This window comes from Nannospalax galili, unplaced genomic scaffold (assembly GCF_000622305.1).
Source record: "Nannospalax galili isolate Female #2095 unplaced genomic scaffold, S.galili_v1.0 scaffold538, whole genome shotgun sequence".
Lineage (NCBI taxonomy): Eukaryota > Metazoa > Chordata > Mammalia > Rodentia > Spalacidae > Nannospalax > Nannospalax galili.
Window position 1 is genome coordinate 2,029,186 of NW_008343842.1, and position 16,476 is coordinate 2,045,661.

Below are 16,476 nucleotides of genomic sequence, written 5' to 3' on the forward strand. Positions count from 1 at the left end.
GGAGAGATGGCTCAGCAGTTAAGAGCACTGGCTGCTCTTACAGAGGACCAGGGTTCAGTTCCCAGCACCCACATGGCAGCTAACAACTGTCCGTAACTCCAGTTCCAGGGGATCCAATGCCCTCTTCTGTGGTCATTGCATGCATGGGTGCACTACATACATGCAGTCAAAACACTTATAAAATAAAAATAAATAAAATCTTTTTCAAAATTACAAATTTGATGGCGTCTCCCCACTCAGCTTTCTAAGGGCATTTCACTGCTCTCAGGATTAAGATCACAGTCTGGGCTGTAGATGTCGCTCCGTAGCAGAGTCCTTGCATAGCATGTATGAGGACCTGATTTTGAAAATCAACAGTTAAAAAAAAAGGGGGGGGGGGGGGGGGGGCAGCACTGTACAGTGCCTGCCTAGCATGTGCGAGGGAGGCCCTGGGTTTGAGTCCCGTCATGGAGGGAAAAAAAATAGCAAAATGTTCTTGCAAATTAAGGGCTAAGACTATGTAACTTGGGACTGGAGAGATGGCTCAGTGGTTAAGAGCACACATACATGCAGGCAATACACTCATATACATAAAATAAAAATAATAAAGTATTAAAAAAAAAAAAAAAGTCCTTAACTTGGCCTATCTTTCCAGCCACAAAAGGTCTGGAAGACTAAGAGGATATTCAAACAGAAATGAGAGGCCTGCAGAGGGAAAGGAAGAGACGCTGGAGGCTCCAGCAGGTGTCCGGGCAAAGGAGGAGGATGCAGGGGAATCGGGGTGCAGAGGTGAGAACAGCTCAGGTTTGGATCTGTGCTGACATGCCCAGAGGATCTGCCCAGGAACTACTATACGAAGCAGAAATAGAAACACAGACACAGCAACGGGGGTTGAGAACTCGATGAGTGCTGAGACCACGGAGTGAGACAGAGCAGCTCTGCAGTGGTGTGCAGGTGGAAGCCAGGGTTATTTGGAAGGGGTAAGAACGAGATGCACACTGTTCAAGACCCCCATGAAGAAAGTCACAGCACAGGATTCGGATCTCTTTCCATCTAATGTTAACATTCTCAGTGGTTCTCCAACTACAACCTCAAAACCAGCTGCTGCACAGAACTTGTTAGAAACTTCCAAGGCAAGTGAGATGACTCAGAGGGTAAAGGCACTTGCTGTGTAAGCCTGATGACCTGAGTTCAATCAACAGATCCCACAATGGAAGGAGAGAAACCCACTCACCAAGACTGGAGCAAGCTGCCAAAGCACCCTCCACACTCACACCCACAGGAATAATAAATAAAAGAAAATTTCTTTTTTTGTTTTGTTTTTTTTTGGGGGGAGGACGGGGTCTCCCTGTAGCCCCAGCTGGCTGGCCTGGAACTCACTATATAGACCAGGCTGGCCTCCATCTCACGGAGAATGAACACTGGGATTAAAGGCATGTACCACCACACCTGGCAAAATAAAAAAATTTTAAGCTTTACAGGAAAAAAAAACCCCAAAAACTAAGAAACACCTTCCTCAGCCCCACAGGCCTAGTGGGCCAGAGGCGCTGGAGGCAGGGGCGGGCAGGGGAACTTGCTGAGCCCTCCACATGACCTGCTGGAATTTGAGAGTCCTACCTAACTGTCCTCTTCAGGGCAACACCGCAGCCCTGGCTGTCCTCCCGAAGGCTTCTGTGTCTCCATCAACCCTGTGCCTAGTTAACAACAGGTGGTGGTGATCTGGTCACCTCTGCCCAGGGCTCCCCTGGGCCTCCAGACGCACCACTGATCAGAGCTTCTCAATTCCACTTGCAGAAACTAAAACATAGGACAAACACAGACCTTGAACTACCGTGGTAACTACTGTCCCTCCCGTAGCTGGCATTACCGAGTGTTTCCTTACCACCTGTTAGGTGTTACTTCATCCTCTTAGATCCACCATAACCCTGGTTTACAGACGAAGAGGCGAAGGCATGCAGGCGCTGACTGACTTCCACATCAACTAGGAGAAGGCAGAACTTGGATTTGAACCCAGGCAGTCAGAGCCTGTACTCCTAATCACAATGCTACTACATACTGCCAATCTTCCTACAAATCAATACAATGACCATTTGATCTACTAAGCACATGGGACTCTTATGAACTGCACAACTTGAAAAGATGTTTATTTGCACCATGTTAACAACATGACCCAGCAATCCTGGTCCTACATAGACACAAAAGAACCAGAAAACACGCCCCTACAAAAACTTGTGTATGCGTGTTCCTAGAAGCAAAGAAATCAGGAAACAATCCAAATCCATCAACTGATGAGTGGATTTAAAAAAAAAAAAATGTGTGATAAACAAAAGTTTTCTACACCATGAAATATTACTCAGTCATAAAAGGGAAGAACAATACTGACACATGCTACAACATGGATGAGCCTGAAAATCTTGTGCTTAGTAAAAGAAGCAAATCACAAAAGGGCTCCTTAGCAGATCACTCTACGGTAAGAGATGTTCAGAATAGGTAAATCCAGAAACATTAAAGGAGATGAGTTGCCAGGCTCTGAGGAGGGAGGCAACAGGAAGTGACTGAGGGACTAGAGAGATGGCTGGGAGGTTAAGAGCACACACTGCTCTTGCAGAGGACCCCACATCAGGCAGCTCACAATCTCCTGTAATTCCAGGTTTAGGGATCTGATGCCCTCTTCTGGCCTCCACAGGCACTGCATGCATGTGCACATACCTATACACAGATATGCACCATACATAATTTTAAATAATTTATAAAAGAAATTTTTAATCCTGAAATTAGACAAACCTGAAATCAGACAACACCATCTACCTCAAGATAAGAATACTAAATGCTGCTGAACTGTACACTTTAAAACAATGAATTTTATGGTATGTGAATTATATCCCAAAACATTACTTTTTAAAAAGAATGCTTCATTTGTTTTTGAACTTTGGGCTATTTTGTTTAATAAAATTTCTATTCTCACTAAAGTAGCTCCATCACGATCAAAGAAACTGATAGCAGAATGCCATGGCTTGATTCTTTTTTTCTTTCTCAGCTTTCAATCTTCTAAGAAGAGAAAACCAGGCCTCCTGGAGAGAGATGGCTCAGCGGTTAACAGCACTGGCTGCTCTTGCAGAGGACTGGTGTTCTGTTCCCAGCACCCACATGGCAGATAACAACTGTCCAGAACTCCAGTTCCAGGGGCTCCAACGCCCTCTTCAGGTCTCTGTAGGCACCAGGCATGCGCGCCGGTGCACAGGCATACATGCAGTCAAGACTCATACACAAAAATTAAATAAATATAAATAAATAATAAATAAATAAATAAAAGCCAGGCGTGGTGGTGCACACCTTTAATCCTAGCACTCTGAGGCAGAGGCAGGTGTATCTCTGTGAGTTCTAGTTTCACTCCTAGTCCTGGTCAATTGTGCTCATTTGTGGCACCTGCCAACCCAGAAAAAAAGTTGGTCTTCAAAGAGTTCAGATGTAAAAGTTCTATTCTTTTGTTTTTATTTTTAATTTTATGTGTATGAGGGTACTGCTTCCACGTATATAAGTGCACACATGTCATGTAATGCCCACCCACAGATGTCAGAAGAAGGTGTCAAATCCCCTGGAACTGGAGTTACAGACGTTAACCACCATGTGTGTGCTGGGAATTGAACCTGGATTCTCTGCAAGAACAGTCAGTGCTCTTAACTGCTGAGCCACCTTTCCAGCCCCAAAAGTTCTATCCTTTTTTTGGGGGGGGGTTGGTGTCTTTTTGAGACAGGGTCTCCCTGTAGTCACAGCTGGCCTGGATTCGCTATGAAGCTGAGACTGGCTTCGAACTCACAGAGATCCCCCTGCCTCTGCCTCCCGAGTGCTGGGTTTAAAGGTGTGCACTACCATGCCCAGCTATCAAAAGATCTGTTCTTGAACCAAAGCACTTTCTGTCAAAAAGAACCTCAGCATTCTCCCGCACATTGGGGCCCCTGGGGCTTCTTTACTAAGAGCACACAGCTTTATTATGAACAGTGGCAACACTTTAATGACTTAACATTAAGCAAGACAAATAACCAGTACTGGGGTAGGATCTCAGAAACATTCTTTTAAATGTGTACTCACTCTAATAATAACAGCAATATTAATAATTACTATTTATTAACTACAATATACTAAATAATCACTGTCCTAGGTTCTTTACAAATAGGGTATTCTATTTCATCTTCACAGCAACCCTGAGGACAGGATTATTACTCCTCATTTTATAGCTAAGGAAATTGAAGCCTAGAGAGATTGTCAATCACACAGGTAGAAGAATCTGAAAAAAACCCAGATCTTTCTGGACTCCAAAGTTCTCGCTTCTATGACTCTATACACTTGAAGAAACTGAAGGCTCTTCTTCCTATGTCCCAAAAGTAGTGCTTTTGGGCCTGTGGAATGGCTCAGCAGGTAAAGACACCTGCCACCAAGCCTGACGACCTGAGTTCGAACCCCGAGAGAACCGACTCCTGCAAGTTGTTACACATGTGTGTCACATGCACACATCCACCCATACACACAGTGATACAATTAAGTAAGTACATATAATTTTTAAGTAGTATTTTTAAAAAGTTCCTATAATCCAAAAAAAAACTTTTTTTTAAGACTAATACATCACACCTGGTGGTCCAAAGACACAAAGACCATGTCATTTCCCATTGACCCCCGCTACTGCTTCCTGATTTAGGAGTTTTCCCACTGATTACAATCTAAGGATGTCCAAATGTGATGATCCCTCCATGGAAAATCCCAGAGAACAGCCGTTTGCACAACTGGAGAGCTCGCTAGGCCAGGAAGGAAAAGAAATCAGATGGCAGGAAGTGGTGCTAATCTAAAAACACAGAACACGGCAACACTGTGTGTGCAACACTGTGTGTGTGCGCGCCATAACACTACAGCACTCTGGTCTGGAGCTACCTTTGCATTCCCTAGTATTACCTTAATATGTATTGCTAAATGCCAGTTCCCCCTGTAGATCCATACTTCTAACAGGATCTTAAATAAGTGCCACAGGCACTACAGACTCATTTCTCTCTTAAAGAGAGAGACAGAGAGACAGAGATAGTCAGACAGAGAGAGACAAGAGAGGGCAAGGGCTGTGGCTAAGTGGTAGGGTGCATGCCTCACATGTGTGCTCTTAGATTCAGTATTTAGACAGAGAGAGACAGAGACAGAGACAGAGAGAGACAGAGACAGAGACAGAGACAGAAAGAGAGACAGAGATCCAAAGATTACCCCAGAAGGTAAAGACCTAAGTAAATCAGGAAAGGTGGCATGTGGGACATAACCAAACACAGATTTCTAACACCAAGTAGCCTGTGGCTGGCAGAAATCTGAAATTTAACACTGAAACACACACTCCATTCGATTTCCAGGACTCAACCCAAAACAAACTCAACCTGTAAACCAACAGCAGATTGATAGGACAATTGCTCAGAGTGTCAACATACACCAAGAAGGGAAAGAAAAAATAAACAGTAAGTCACTCGGAAGGCCTGGTCTCCAACAAAACTGAAGAATGAAAGAATTTAATGCATTTGCACAAAAAGAACATTACTGCACAGGGAGGAAGAGGTGACTTTCAGGTTGGACAAATGCTTGGAAAATGCCCCATCTTCTGGTCATCTTGGAATAATTCCTAATAAGAAAGGACCAACTCAAGACAAAGTAAGGGCAGGCTTGGAGAATACCCCTCATCCCCGAGTCTTCCAGCTCACACACCACCAGAACCCCTGGGTAGTGGAGGAGGAAGACTGGAATGCGCTGAGCTGCGGGGTGGGAGAGTGGACCAAGGCCAGGGGACCATCTTCATGCAAGAGGCCACCCATGCTGCCGGAGTGCTGGAAGCAGCTCTGGGGGCGGCCCTCCAAGCCCAGGCTGCCAGTGGCTTCCTCACCCCACTCCACGGCCCCTCACACCTGGCCCCCGGGCCACCTCCCAGCAGGGGTCCCCCTCCCCCAGACCCCAGTCTGCAGCCCGGCCCCTCTGCTTGATGGATGCCCCAGCCCCGGCTCCCTCCACCCCAGCCCTCGGGCCTCTGGGGAACCCCAGGCCCGCGGGATTCAGAGATGAGGCTCCGGAAGGCTTTGGTCCAATCCCCGCTCTCCCTTCCCGGCGTCCTGGGCTCACCTCCCCGGCAGCTTGGCGCTCCTCTTCCAAAACTGCTTGCTGTTCTCGGCGGCCATCGCTCCGGCCAGGGGGGAAGGCCTGGTCGAAGGGTCACGGGGGCGCCCCGCGACAGGCCCCCGGGGACCCCGCAATCTGACGGCCAGCTCAGGCCGCTTCCCCGCCGCGGGTCACCCGCTCCCAGCTCCTGGGGGCGCCATCTTGGATATGGGCACCCCCCTCCCTCCCCGCCCAGCGCCGTTGCCATTGGTGGGCTGCGCAGGCCCGGGGACAGATGGACCAATCAGAATCCGGGATCCTACGGGCCGCTGAAGCCCCCGCCTACGTCAGGGGCTGAGCACACAGGTGGACAAGGAAGGCGGAGCTTGGAAGAGCTAGAAGGCGGGGCTGAAAGTTCTTACCTGGGGAGGCAGAAAACCAGGTAAAAGAAGAAAAAGAGCTATTGGGGAGAAGGAAGAGAGATTTTTCTTTTTGAAGGGATGAGATTTTGGGTCTCTTAATTTTGGGGAGGGAGACAGCATAACATATTTATATACAAATAAATCTTTAATGTACAAGGAAGGGCTCTTGTGATAGCTGTGAACCCAACTCTGGCAGTCTTCCGTTAAGACCCCAATCTCTTTAGTTTTCCTTCGAAAGAAGATGGGTGCGGCGTAGGCCACGGTTGGCAACTGTAAACAGTGAGTAGCAGTTAATTCATCAGAATCTTTCTCTCTCCTGCTGACTGAACTCTATGAAGGGATTTGAGCTGTCAAGTTCAAGTGATGGACTCCCTCTTTTAGGTCTTAACTTTCTGATGAGGATAACTCAGGTACTGACAAGTCATGCTTAGGAAACGTTCTTAGCTTATCTCCCCAATTCAGATTTCTAAGTACCATTTCTTCTGAAGATGTACGATATTCCAGAAATATCAATCACAAAGACGAAGGATGTACCTGCGTCCCAAAACCCTTAACTTCCCTTATTAACCTGTTATAAATCTTTCATCTTCAGACTGATTTTTAATTGAATTTTGACTCAGAATGAGATCCAATATTAGCATGCTGAAATCTTTAGATATCATGCCAGTGATTCTCCTTTTTGAGTTTCTGTGGTTGTGTTCCAGGATGATTTGGGGGAAGATGGACAGTACTGGTTAGTCCAAAGTAGTTTTTATTCCAACAAAGGACTGTGAATACGAGCTGGTTACCCCCCAATCCATTCAGCAATTGCCAATCCATTCCTTTTACGTATTGGAGAATTCTTTATTTTTATCACATTTATGTATTTATTTATTTGGAGTGAATCAGTATGCATGTGCAACAGTCTATGTGTGCAGATCAGAGGAAAACTTGCTGGAGTCGGTTCTCTCCTTCCACCGTGTGGATTCAGGGGATCAAACTCAGGTTGTCAGGCTTAGCAGCAAGTGCTTTTGCTCATTGAACCATCTTGCTGGCCCACTATATTGGGGAATTCTTAAGGAACCCCCTTTCAAAAAAAATTTTTTTGGTCTTTTTGAGACAGGGTCTCCCTGTAGCCCCAGCTGACCTGAAACTCACTGTGCACAGCAGGCTGGCCTCAAACTCACAGAGATCTGCCTGCCTCTGCCTCTGGAGTGCTGGGGAATTAAAGGCATGTGCCACCACACCTGGCTAGAAAGACTTCTTTTAAATGTTCTCCAATGATATCTTTCTATATAGACAGTACCCCAACTTTCAAGCCTCTTTTGCTTCCTAATTTTAAGGTGTAGAGGACTAGAGAGGTGACTCAGTGATCAAGAGTGAGTACTGCTCTTGTGGAGGACCCCAGTTTGATTCCCAGCACCCATATCAAGCAGCTCACAGCCACCTGTATCTCCAACTCCATGAGATCTGACACCCTCTTCTGACCTCCATGGGTAGCCATATGCATGTGCACGTACTAGACAAAGAGAGATACATATAAAGTCAGTCTTTTTTTTAATACTTTTTTTATTTATTATTTTCGTTTTATGTGTATGTGTGTATTGTCTGCATGTAGGTAAGTGTACCCGTGTCATGCAATGCCCACGGAGGACAGAAGAGGTTGTCGGTTCCCCTGGAACTGGAGTTAAGGACAGTTGTTAGCTGCCATGTGGGTGCTGGGATTCGAACCCAGGTCTTCTGCAAGAACAACTAGTGTTCTTAACAGGTCCATCTCTCCAGCCCCAAAAGTCAGTCTTTAAAAAAATGACAGGGCTGGGTGTGGTGGTGCTTACCTTTAATCCCAGCACTTGGGAGGCAGAGACAGGCACATCTCTGTAATTTCAAGGCCAAATCTACGTAGTAAGTTCCAGGCCAGCTACGGCTTCAGGGAGACTCTGTTTCAAAAAGACAAAAAAAAAAAAAAAAAAAAATCAATCAATCATACATGAAGGGACTGTTTCTACTGTCTCTGATTCTTTCATGGTTTTATAGACTTGCATCTGACCTTTTTTATGGCTATTTAACCCATGAAACTAAAGTTCCTCTATCCTTTTTTAAAAAATCTTTCTTTTAAAAAAATTTTTTTTCTTTTGTCTTTTTGAAGCAGGGTCTCCCTGTATGTAGCCCCAGCTGTCCTGGAACTCACTATATAGACCAGGCTGGACTTGAACTCACAGAGATCCGCCTGCCTCTGCCTCCCAAGTGCTGGGACTACAGGCGTGCGCCACCACCCCTGGCTTTTTATTTATTTTTATTTTACATCTACAAATGTTTCCCCTGAATGTAAGTGCACCCATGCATGCACTGCTCACGGAGGCCAAAGAGGGCATCAGAGCCCCTGGAATTGAAGATGGTTGTTAGTAGTCATATGAGTGCTGAAAACTGAACCCAAGTCCTCTGGAAAAGCAGCCAGTGCTCTTAACCACTGAGCCAGCTTTCTAACCCCCTCTACCTTTTCAATCACCTTACCTGCCTTTCTCTTCTTTTTCTTAGGATGCAGTAACCAAATACTGCACACCAGCCCCTAAGAAGGTGTTGAGAGAATTTTCTCCCTGGGGAAGGAGGTACTAAACAATGTCTACATACACCCCCCTTCTAAGGGTCCAGTGACAAACCAAAGTTCAATGAGTTTATTATGCCTACTTACAGAGCATGGGTAAGGGGTTCTGGGCAGGAGCAGATGACCCCAAAACAGCCACACTGGAAAGTCTTCATTCAGTATGGACGATGAACTCCTCCATGGCTGTGCAGATGGAGTCCCCTCTAGTCTTCCCCAGCCTATATACTCTAGTCCCCTCCCTGGGTCCCTGAGACCACATGTAATTAGTGGGAAGGGAGGTGAGCAGTCAACAAGCCCAGCTGTGATAAGCAGGTGCAGTGGAACTCCTGAAGATGGTAGTTGCTTGGCTTGGAGGGTAGAACTCTACAACAGAAGGACATCCTGAGGTTTTGTTCAAACTGATGTTTTTATCTTTATTCTGGATGGTCAGAACTTTTGCTGGCCTTTCCAACTTTTGGAGAGCTGATATCACACTGGGTGTGGCGGTGCACGCCTTTAGTCCCAGCACTGGGAGGCTGAGGTAAGGAGAGTGATGAAGTTCAAGGCCAGCTTGGTAGCAAGACCCTTACCAAGATAGATAGATAGATAGATAGATGATAGATAAATACATAGATAGACAGATAGGTAGATAGGGTGAGTGGAGGGATGGATAGATAGATGATTGATAGATAGATAGATAGATAGATAGATAGATAGATAATGGATAGATGATTGGATGATAGATGGACGATAGACAGATTAATGATGAGAGATAGATAGATAGATGAGAGATAGATAGATAACAGATGATAGATAGATAGATGATAGATAACAGATGATAGACAGACAGACAGATAGAGAGAGAGAGAGAGAGAGATAGATAGATAGATAGATAGATAGATAGATAGATAGATAGATAGATAGATAGATAGATTGAGGATGATACCTTGTGTGTGTATTGTATGTATGTATGCATATATGTATATGTTTGAGTTAGAGTGAGTCTTCCCACCTGAATTAACCTAATCAAGATAATTCCCCCATAGGCATTCCCAGAGACCCTTCTTGCCAGTGATACTAAATCTTTTTTTAATATTTTATTATTTTTATTTTATGTGTATGAGTGTTATGCCTGCATGTAGGTAAGTGCACCTGTGTTGTGCAATGCCCGCGGAAGACAGAAGAGGCTGTCAGATCTCCTGGAACTGGAGTTACGGACAGTTGTTAGCTGCCATGTGGGTGCTGGGATTCAAACCCGGGCCTTCTGCAAGAACAGTGTTCTCAACCGCTGAGCCATCTCTCCAGCTCCAGTGATGCTAAATCTTATCAAGCTGACAACTGAGATTAACCATCTGACTCTCTATTTCTGTCATTATTGTTTTGAGGCAGGGTCTCCTATAGCTGAGGCTGGCCTTGAACTCCTGATCCTCCTCCCTCCACCTCCCAAGTGCTGGGATGACAGTCGTGCCCCAGCAGGCCTGGCTTAGCATCTAGCTCCCTATCAATTTGACATTTCACTGCCTGGAAGGGAAAGGATAATTTGTGGACCTAAAAATGTCTCAAAGTATCCCTTTTTAAAATCATTTATGAAATGTTAAATAACATGGATTCCTAAGGGGGTTGTTGAACATTACTCAACTCAAAGATGTCCTGTTACTGCTGTTCTTTGTTCTCTGTGTTTAAAATATTTTTCTAGCCAAGATTTCTTTAAAAAGAAAAGCTTTAGTCACCTGATGATAATTTTTTCTTTTTAACTTATTTTTATTTTATGTGGATGAGTGTTTTGCCTGCATGCACATAAGAACATACATGCATGTAATGCCCATGGAGATCAGAAGAGGACATTGGATCCCCTGAAACTGGAGTTAAGGATGACTGTTAGCAGCCAAGTAGGTGCTGGGAACTGAACCCAGGTCATCTGCAAGAGCAGCCAGTGTTCTTAATCATTGAGCCGTCTCTCCAGCCCCATCTATTGAAAAATTTTAAATTAATATGTGACAGGGAAGTCAAGAATATTGGACCCTTTCTCATCACCTCCATCATAGCTACCCTCATCTAGACCAATTGCATCCCTCTTTTTTTTGAGACCGGGTCTCACTATGTAGCCCTGGTTGGCATGGAACTCAGTGTATAGACCAGGGTAATGTCAAATTCAAAGATCCACCTACCTCTGCCTCCCAAGCACTGGGACCAAAGGTGTGTGCTACCACACCTGACCAGTGATTCATATTGTGGACTAAACCCTGGACCTTTTGTGTGCTAGGCAAGCACTCTACTACTAAGCTACATCTTCAGTGCACCTCAGTTGTACCCTTATAGTAAACTGTGATTTGGCCTTCCTGCATCTTACCCTTTAGGGTCCTATTCTCCACATGAAAACCAAGGAGCTTTTAAAATGTAACTCACAGGTTTCTCCTTTGCTCAAAACCTTGCAAGGGTTCTCTTCATATTTGGCACAAAATGCAAGCCTCCTAACTAGATGTGGTTTTGCATGCCTGTCAGGGAGATTGAGGCAGGAGGATCAGAAGTTCAAGGTCACCCTTGGCTACATAGCAAGTTCAAGGCTAGCCTGGGATGCACGAGACCATGTGTACAAGTACGTACATGTGTCACAGCACATGCATGGAAGTCAAAGGACAACTTTTGGGAGTTGATTAAAACTTTTGGGACTTGATTCTCTTCTTCCACCATGGGGATAGGGGTGAGGTCCCCAGGAGCTGACCTCAGGTCATCAGACTTGGCGGTAAGTGCCTGGATCCACTGAGACATCTCGCCAGCCCCACATCCATGCTTCTCAAAGACTCAGCATGCTTTGATTCCACTCTCCCCCCCCCCCCACCATCTTTCCCAAAGACCCGCCTTGTTTTGTTCCCCCCCCCCCCCCCCCCCCGTCTCTTTGACTCCTCCTTCCTTTACTCCTCCAGCCACGCTCTGGTCTTTTGCTGACTTGTAAACACTCTCACTCGTTCCTAAATTAAGGTCTTTGCAGTAGCTGTGTTTTCTGCTTAGAATTCCCTGGCTTAGATCCTCAAATAGCTTTCTCCCTCATAGTGTTTGATATTCCCAAGTTCCTTTACCTTTCTAGGCTCACCCTAACCTTAGGTGGCAAGCCCCATCATTCTATTTTTCTCTACAGCACTTCCCTGCAAGCCAGAGTATATAGACTTGTTCATAGTCCATTTCCAACCCTGGAAATGTAAACTCCAAAGCAGGGGCTTTGTTTTGCTTTATCCCCAGCATCTAAGAGTCTGGCATATGACAGGCACTTACTGAATACTCACTGAGTGAAAGAAATAGAAGTATAGGGGTTGGGGATTTAGCTCAGTGGTAGAGCGCTTGCCTAACAAGCGCAAGGCCCTGGGTTCGGTCCTCAGCTCTGAAAAAAAAAAAAAAAGAAATAGAAGTATAAATGATTGCTCTCTTTTGGTCCATATTTTTTATTTACTTTTATTTTATATCTATGAGTGCCTTTTGTGCATGTATGTATGTGTACCACATGTGTGCAATGCCCAAGGAGGCTAGAAGAGGCCATCAGAGCCCCTGGAACTGGAATTACAGACAGTTGTTAGCCACCAAGTGGGTGCTGGAAAGTGAAACTGGGTCCTCTGCAAGAGCAGCCAGTGCTCTTAACCACCGAGCCATTTCTCTAGTCTGGGTCCATGCTGCTTTGCACATTTTTTCGTTGGGAATGGCTGTTTCCTTGTCCCCAGTTGGATGTGTCTACCATGCCAAAGACTGCAGAATTTGCCTGTGCTCTTGGGTGAAAAAGTCTTTGTCTTTTGAAAAAGTATATTTTCTTCAAAGCTTTTTATAGCTTCAGGAGAATGTTCTTATACTTCGAACGATGAGGGTGAGGGTGGAGGTCACTTGAATAGCCAAATTATCAGCCCTGTTTGTCAGAAGGGTGATAGTGGGGCCAACAAGATGTCTCTGTGGGTAAAGACACTTGTCACCAAACCTGATAACCCAGTGACCTGAGTTTGATTCCTGGGAACCACATGGTGGAAAGAGAACAGATTCCCAGAGGTTGGCCTCTGAATTCTACTCACATACCATGGCACACACACAGAGAGACACACAAAATAATTCATTTAAAAATGGTTGAATTGCCAAGTGTGGTAGCATTCACCTGTAGTCCCAGCACTTGGGAGCCAGAGACAGGCCAATCTCTGTGTTCAAGGCCAGCCTGGTCTACATAGTGAGTTCCAGGACAGCTGGGGCTACAGGGAGACCCTGCTTCAAAAAAACCAAAAAAAAAAAAAAATCTTAGATTCTAGCCAGGCATGGTGGTTCATGCCTATAAACCCAGAGTATTTGAGACTATGAGTTCCAGGCCATCCTCAGTTACATATTAAGTTCCAGGCTAATCTGAGCTACAGTGTGAGATTTGGTCTCAAACAAAAAGCATAGCTTTTGATTTAGTAGATCTGAAGTGGTTCCCAAATTCTGCATTTCCAGAAAGTTCTCAGTGATGAGACTGCTGACCTGTGACATCACTTTCAGAACTTCTGTTACCAACACCAAAGCCTGTGTTCCTTGTATTCACCTCAAGGATTTTTCTTAAATTCTTTATTAAATGTATTTATTTGTGTTTGTGTGTGCTCCCACAAGTGCACAATCATGCCACAGCACATGGACCACCTTTAGGAGTCAGTTCTCTTCCTCCACCATGTGTGTCCCAGAAATCAAACCCAGGGAGTCAAGGCTTGGCAGCAAGTGCCCTTAACTACTGAGCCATCTCACTGCCCCTCCCCATGAAAGGATTTTTTTTTTGCAAAGTTTAAATGGAGTGTTCTCAATCTATGTGCAAGTTTTTCTTCCTTAACTTCATCTTCACTCAAACAACTTAGAATGGAATGAACTAGAGTTAAGGTAATAAAGTATGTCTGAATATAGTGTGCTGAGGCAAGTGTGGTCAGAGCCTCAGAGAAAGGGATGAGGCCCGAGTAGGAAGAGGAAAGAAGAAAGACCTGCAAAAGTGTGTGTGGGGTGCGTTTCAGAGCAGGGTACCTCACTCAGAAGATAAAAATAAAGACAGAAAAGAGGCCTTTGGACTTCCAGAGAGATCAGTGGTGGAACTTTAACCTCGGGGGAACACAGTGGACTGGAGGGAAGACCACAGAGTTGACAGCCGGAGCGTCACAGAGCAGCACAGGACACTGAAGGGGAGTCTCATGGGACACTGCAGAATGCTGGCCCACCAATGACAGCCTGAGGTCAGGCTAGGATTCAGAGCCAGGAGAATCTTCTAGAACCCCTTCCCCAGGAAGAGCCAAATGAGAGAGATCAGAGTGTCAGAGAAGGTGGAGGAACAGCTAAATAAGAGTCTCTTGGAGTAAAGAGAGCTTAGAGGGATGAAGGGAGGGTTAGGTATTTTGTTACTAGGAATTTATTCTAAGAAAGTCAGTCAAAAGAAGGGAGTGAGGGACTCTGGACAAAGATGTTCTTTGCTTGGTAACCAATTAAAAAATAGAGGTAAATAGCCAGGCCTGGTGGAAAACACCTGTAGACCAGTACTTAGAAGTGGAGGCAGGAGAATCAGGAGTTCAAGATCAAACTCGGCTATGTGGAAAGTTCAAGGCTAGCCCAGGGTACACAAGACACTTTCTCAAAATTAAAAAAAAAAAATGAGCTGGATGTGGTGGCACACGCCTTTAATCCTAGCACTCAGGAGGCAGAGGCAGGTGGATCTCTGTGAGATCCAGGTCAATCTGGTCTACATAGAAAGTTCCAGGCCAACTGGGACTACAGGAAGACCCTGTCTCAAAAACAAATAAAAACACAAAATAAACAAACAAAACCAAAATCTTCAAAAATAAGAATGGAAACAGTGCAATGTTTAAACATGAGAAAGCAATTACACAAATTATAATATGTGGTTTGTAAACTTGAACCATATTATGCTATTAAAGAGTGCAAATTTGGGGGCTGGAGAGCTGGCTCAGAGGTTAAGAGCATATACTACTCTTGCAGAGGATGTGAGTTCCATTCCCAACACCCATGTCAGTTGGCCCACAGCTGCCTGTAACCAGCTCCAGTGGATCAGACACCCTCTTCTGGCCTCTCTGGGAAACCTCACTTACATGCACATATGCACACACAGACACACATGTATAGATTTTAAAAAATAAAAATCTTTTTTTTTAAAAGTGTAAATTTAGCCGGGTGTGGTGGTGCATGCCTTTAATCCCAGCACTCGGGAGGCAGAAGCAGGAGGATCTCTGTGAGTTCAAGGCCAGCCTGGTCTACATAGTGAGTTCCAAGATAGCTGGGGCTACAGGAAGACCCTGTCTCAAAAAGAACTCCCCCAAAAAAGTGTAAATTTGGCCAGGCATGGTGGTGCATGCCTTTAGTCCTAGCACTTGGGAGGCAGAGGCAGGCGGATCTCTGTGAAGGCCAGCCTGGTCTACATAGTGAGTTCCAGGACAGCTGGAGCTACAGGAAGACCCTGTCTCAAAAAGAACAACAACAAAAAAAAAAAAGGTGTAAATTTGGGGGCTGGAGAGATGGCTTAGCAGTTAAGCACACTGTTCTTGCAGAAGACCCGGGTTCGAATCCCAGCACCCACATAGCAGCTAACAACTGTCCGTAACTCCAGTTCCAGGGGATCCAACAGCCTCTTCTGACCTCTGTGGGCATTGACGACATGGATGCAATTACTTACATGCAGGCATAACACTTGTACACATAAGATAAAAATCATAAATAAAATATATTTTTTTAAATGTGTAATTTTGGGGCCAGCAAGATGGCTCACCAGGTGAAGGTGATAGTTACCAAGCCTGATGTCCTGAGTTAGAGCCCCAGGACCTACATGGAGAGAACCAACTCCTGAAAGTTGTCTCTGACCTCCACTTGAGTGCTGTCAGGTACACACACACACACAAACACATGCACAAATAAATGTGAAAAAAACTCTTTTTTTTGTCTTTTTGAGACAGGGTCTCCCTGTAGCCCCAGCTGTTCTGCAATTTGAATGCAATATGACACTTCAAAAAGTAGAGAGTAAAATGTCTGCCTGACATTAACAAAAATACACAGATTTTGTCAAGGAAGGAAACAGAGAAAAAGAGAGCAAGCTGGGGCCAGAGAGATGGCTCAGTGGTTAAGAGCACTGGCTGCTCTTTCAAGGGACCTGAGTTCAGTTCCCAGATCCCATATGGCAGTTAACAACCATCTTAACTCCAGTTCCAAGGGATCCAACCCTCTCTTCTGGCCTCTGTCAGAGAGGGTATCGGAATCCCTGGAGCTGGAGTTACAGATGATTGTTAGTCACCATGTGGGTGCTGGGAACTGAACCCGGGTACTCTGCAAGAGCAGCCACTGCTCTTAACCACTGAGCCATCTTTCCAGCCACCACACAATTTCTTTTAAGGGTCAAATTGGACTGGTGAGATGACTGAG

The 16,476-nt window shown here is 45.2% G+C and overlaps 1 protein-coding gene across 3 annotated transcripts in view; it reads right to left on the bottom strand.

Annotated features, from left to right (window-relative positions):
- The window catches only part of Tbc1d22b (TBC1 domain family member 22B), an 81,928-nt gene extending 75,599 nt beyond the window's left edge, over nt 1-6,329 (bottom strand). For all 3 annotated transcript variants that reach the window (XM_008840056.2, XM_029566948.1, XM_008840055.3), the window contains exon 1: nt 6,115-6,329. In XM_008840056.2, coding sequence (XP_008838278.1) covers nt 6,115-6,170 — 56 coding nt within the window. In that variant the 5' untranslated portion in view covers nt 6,171-6,329. The remainder of the gene's footprint in view (nt 1-6,114) is intronic.
- Nucleotides 6,330-16,476: the final 10,147 nt, after the last annotated feature.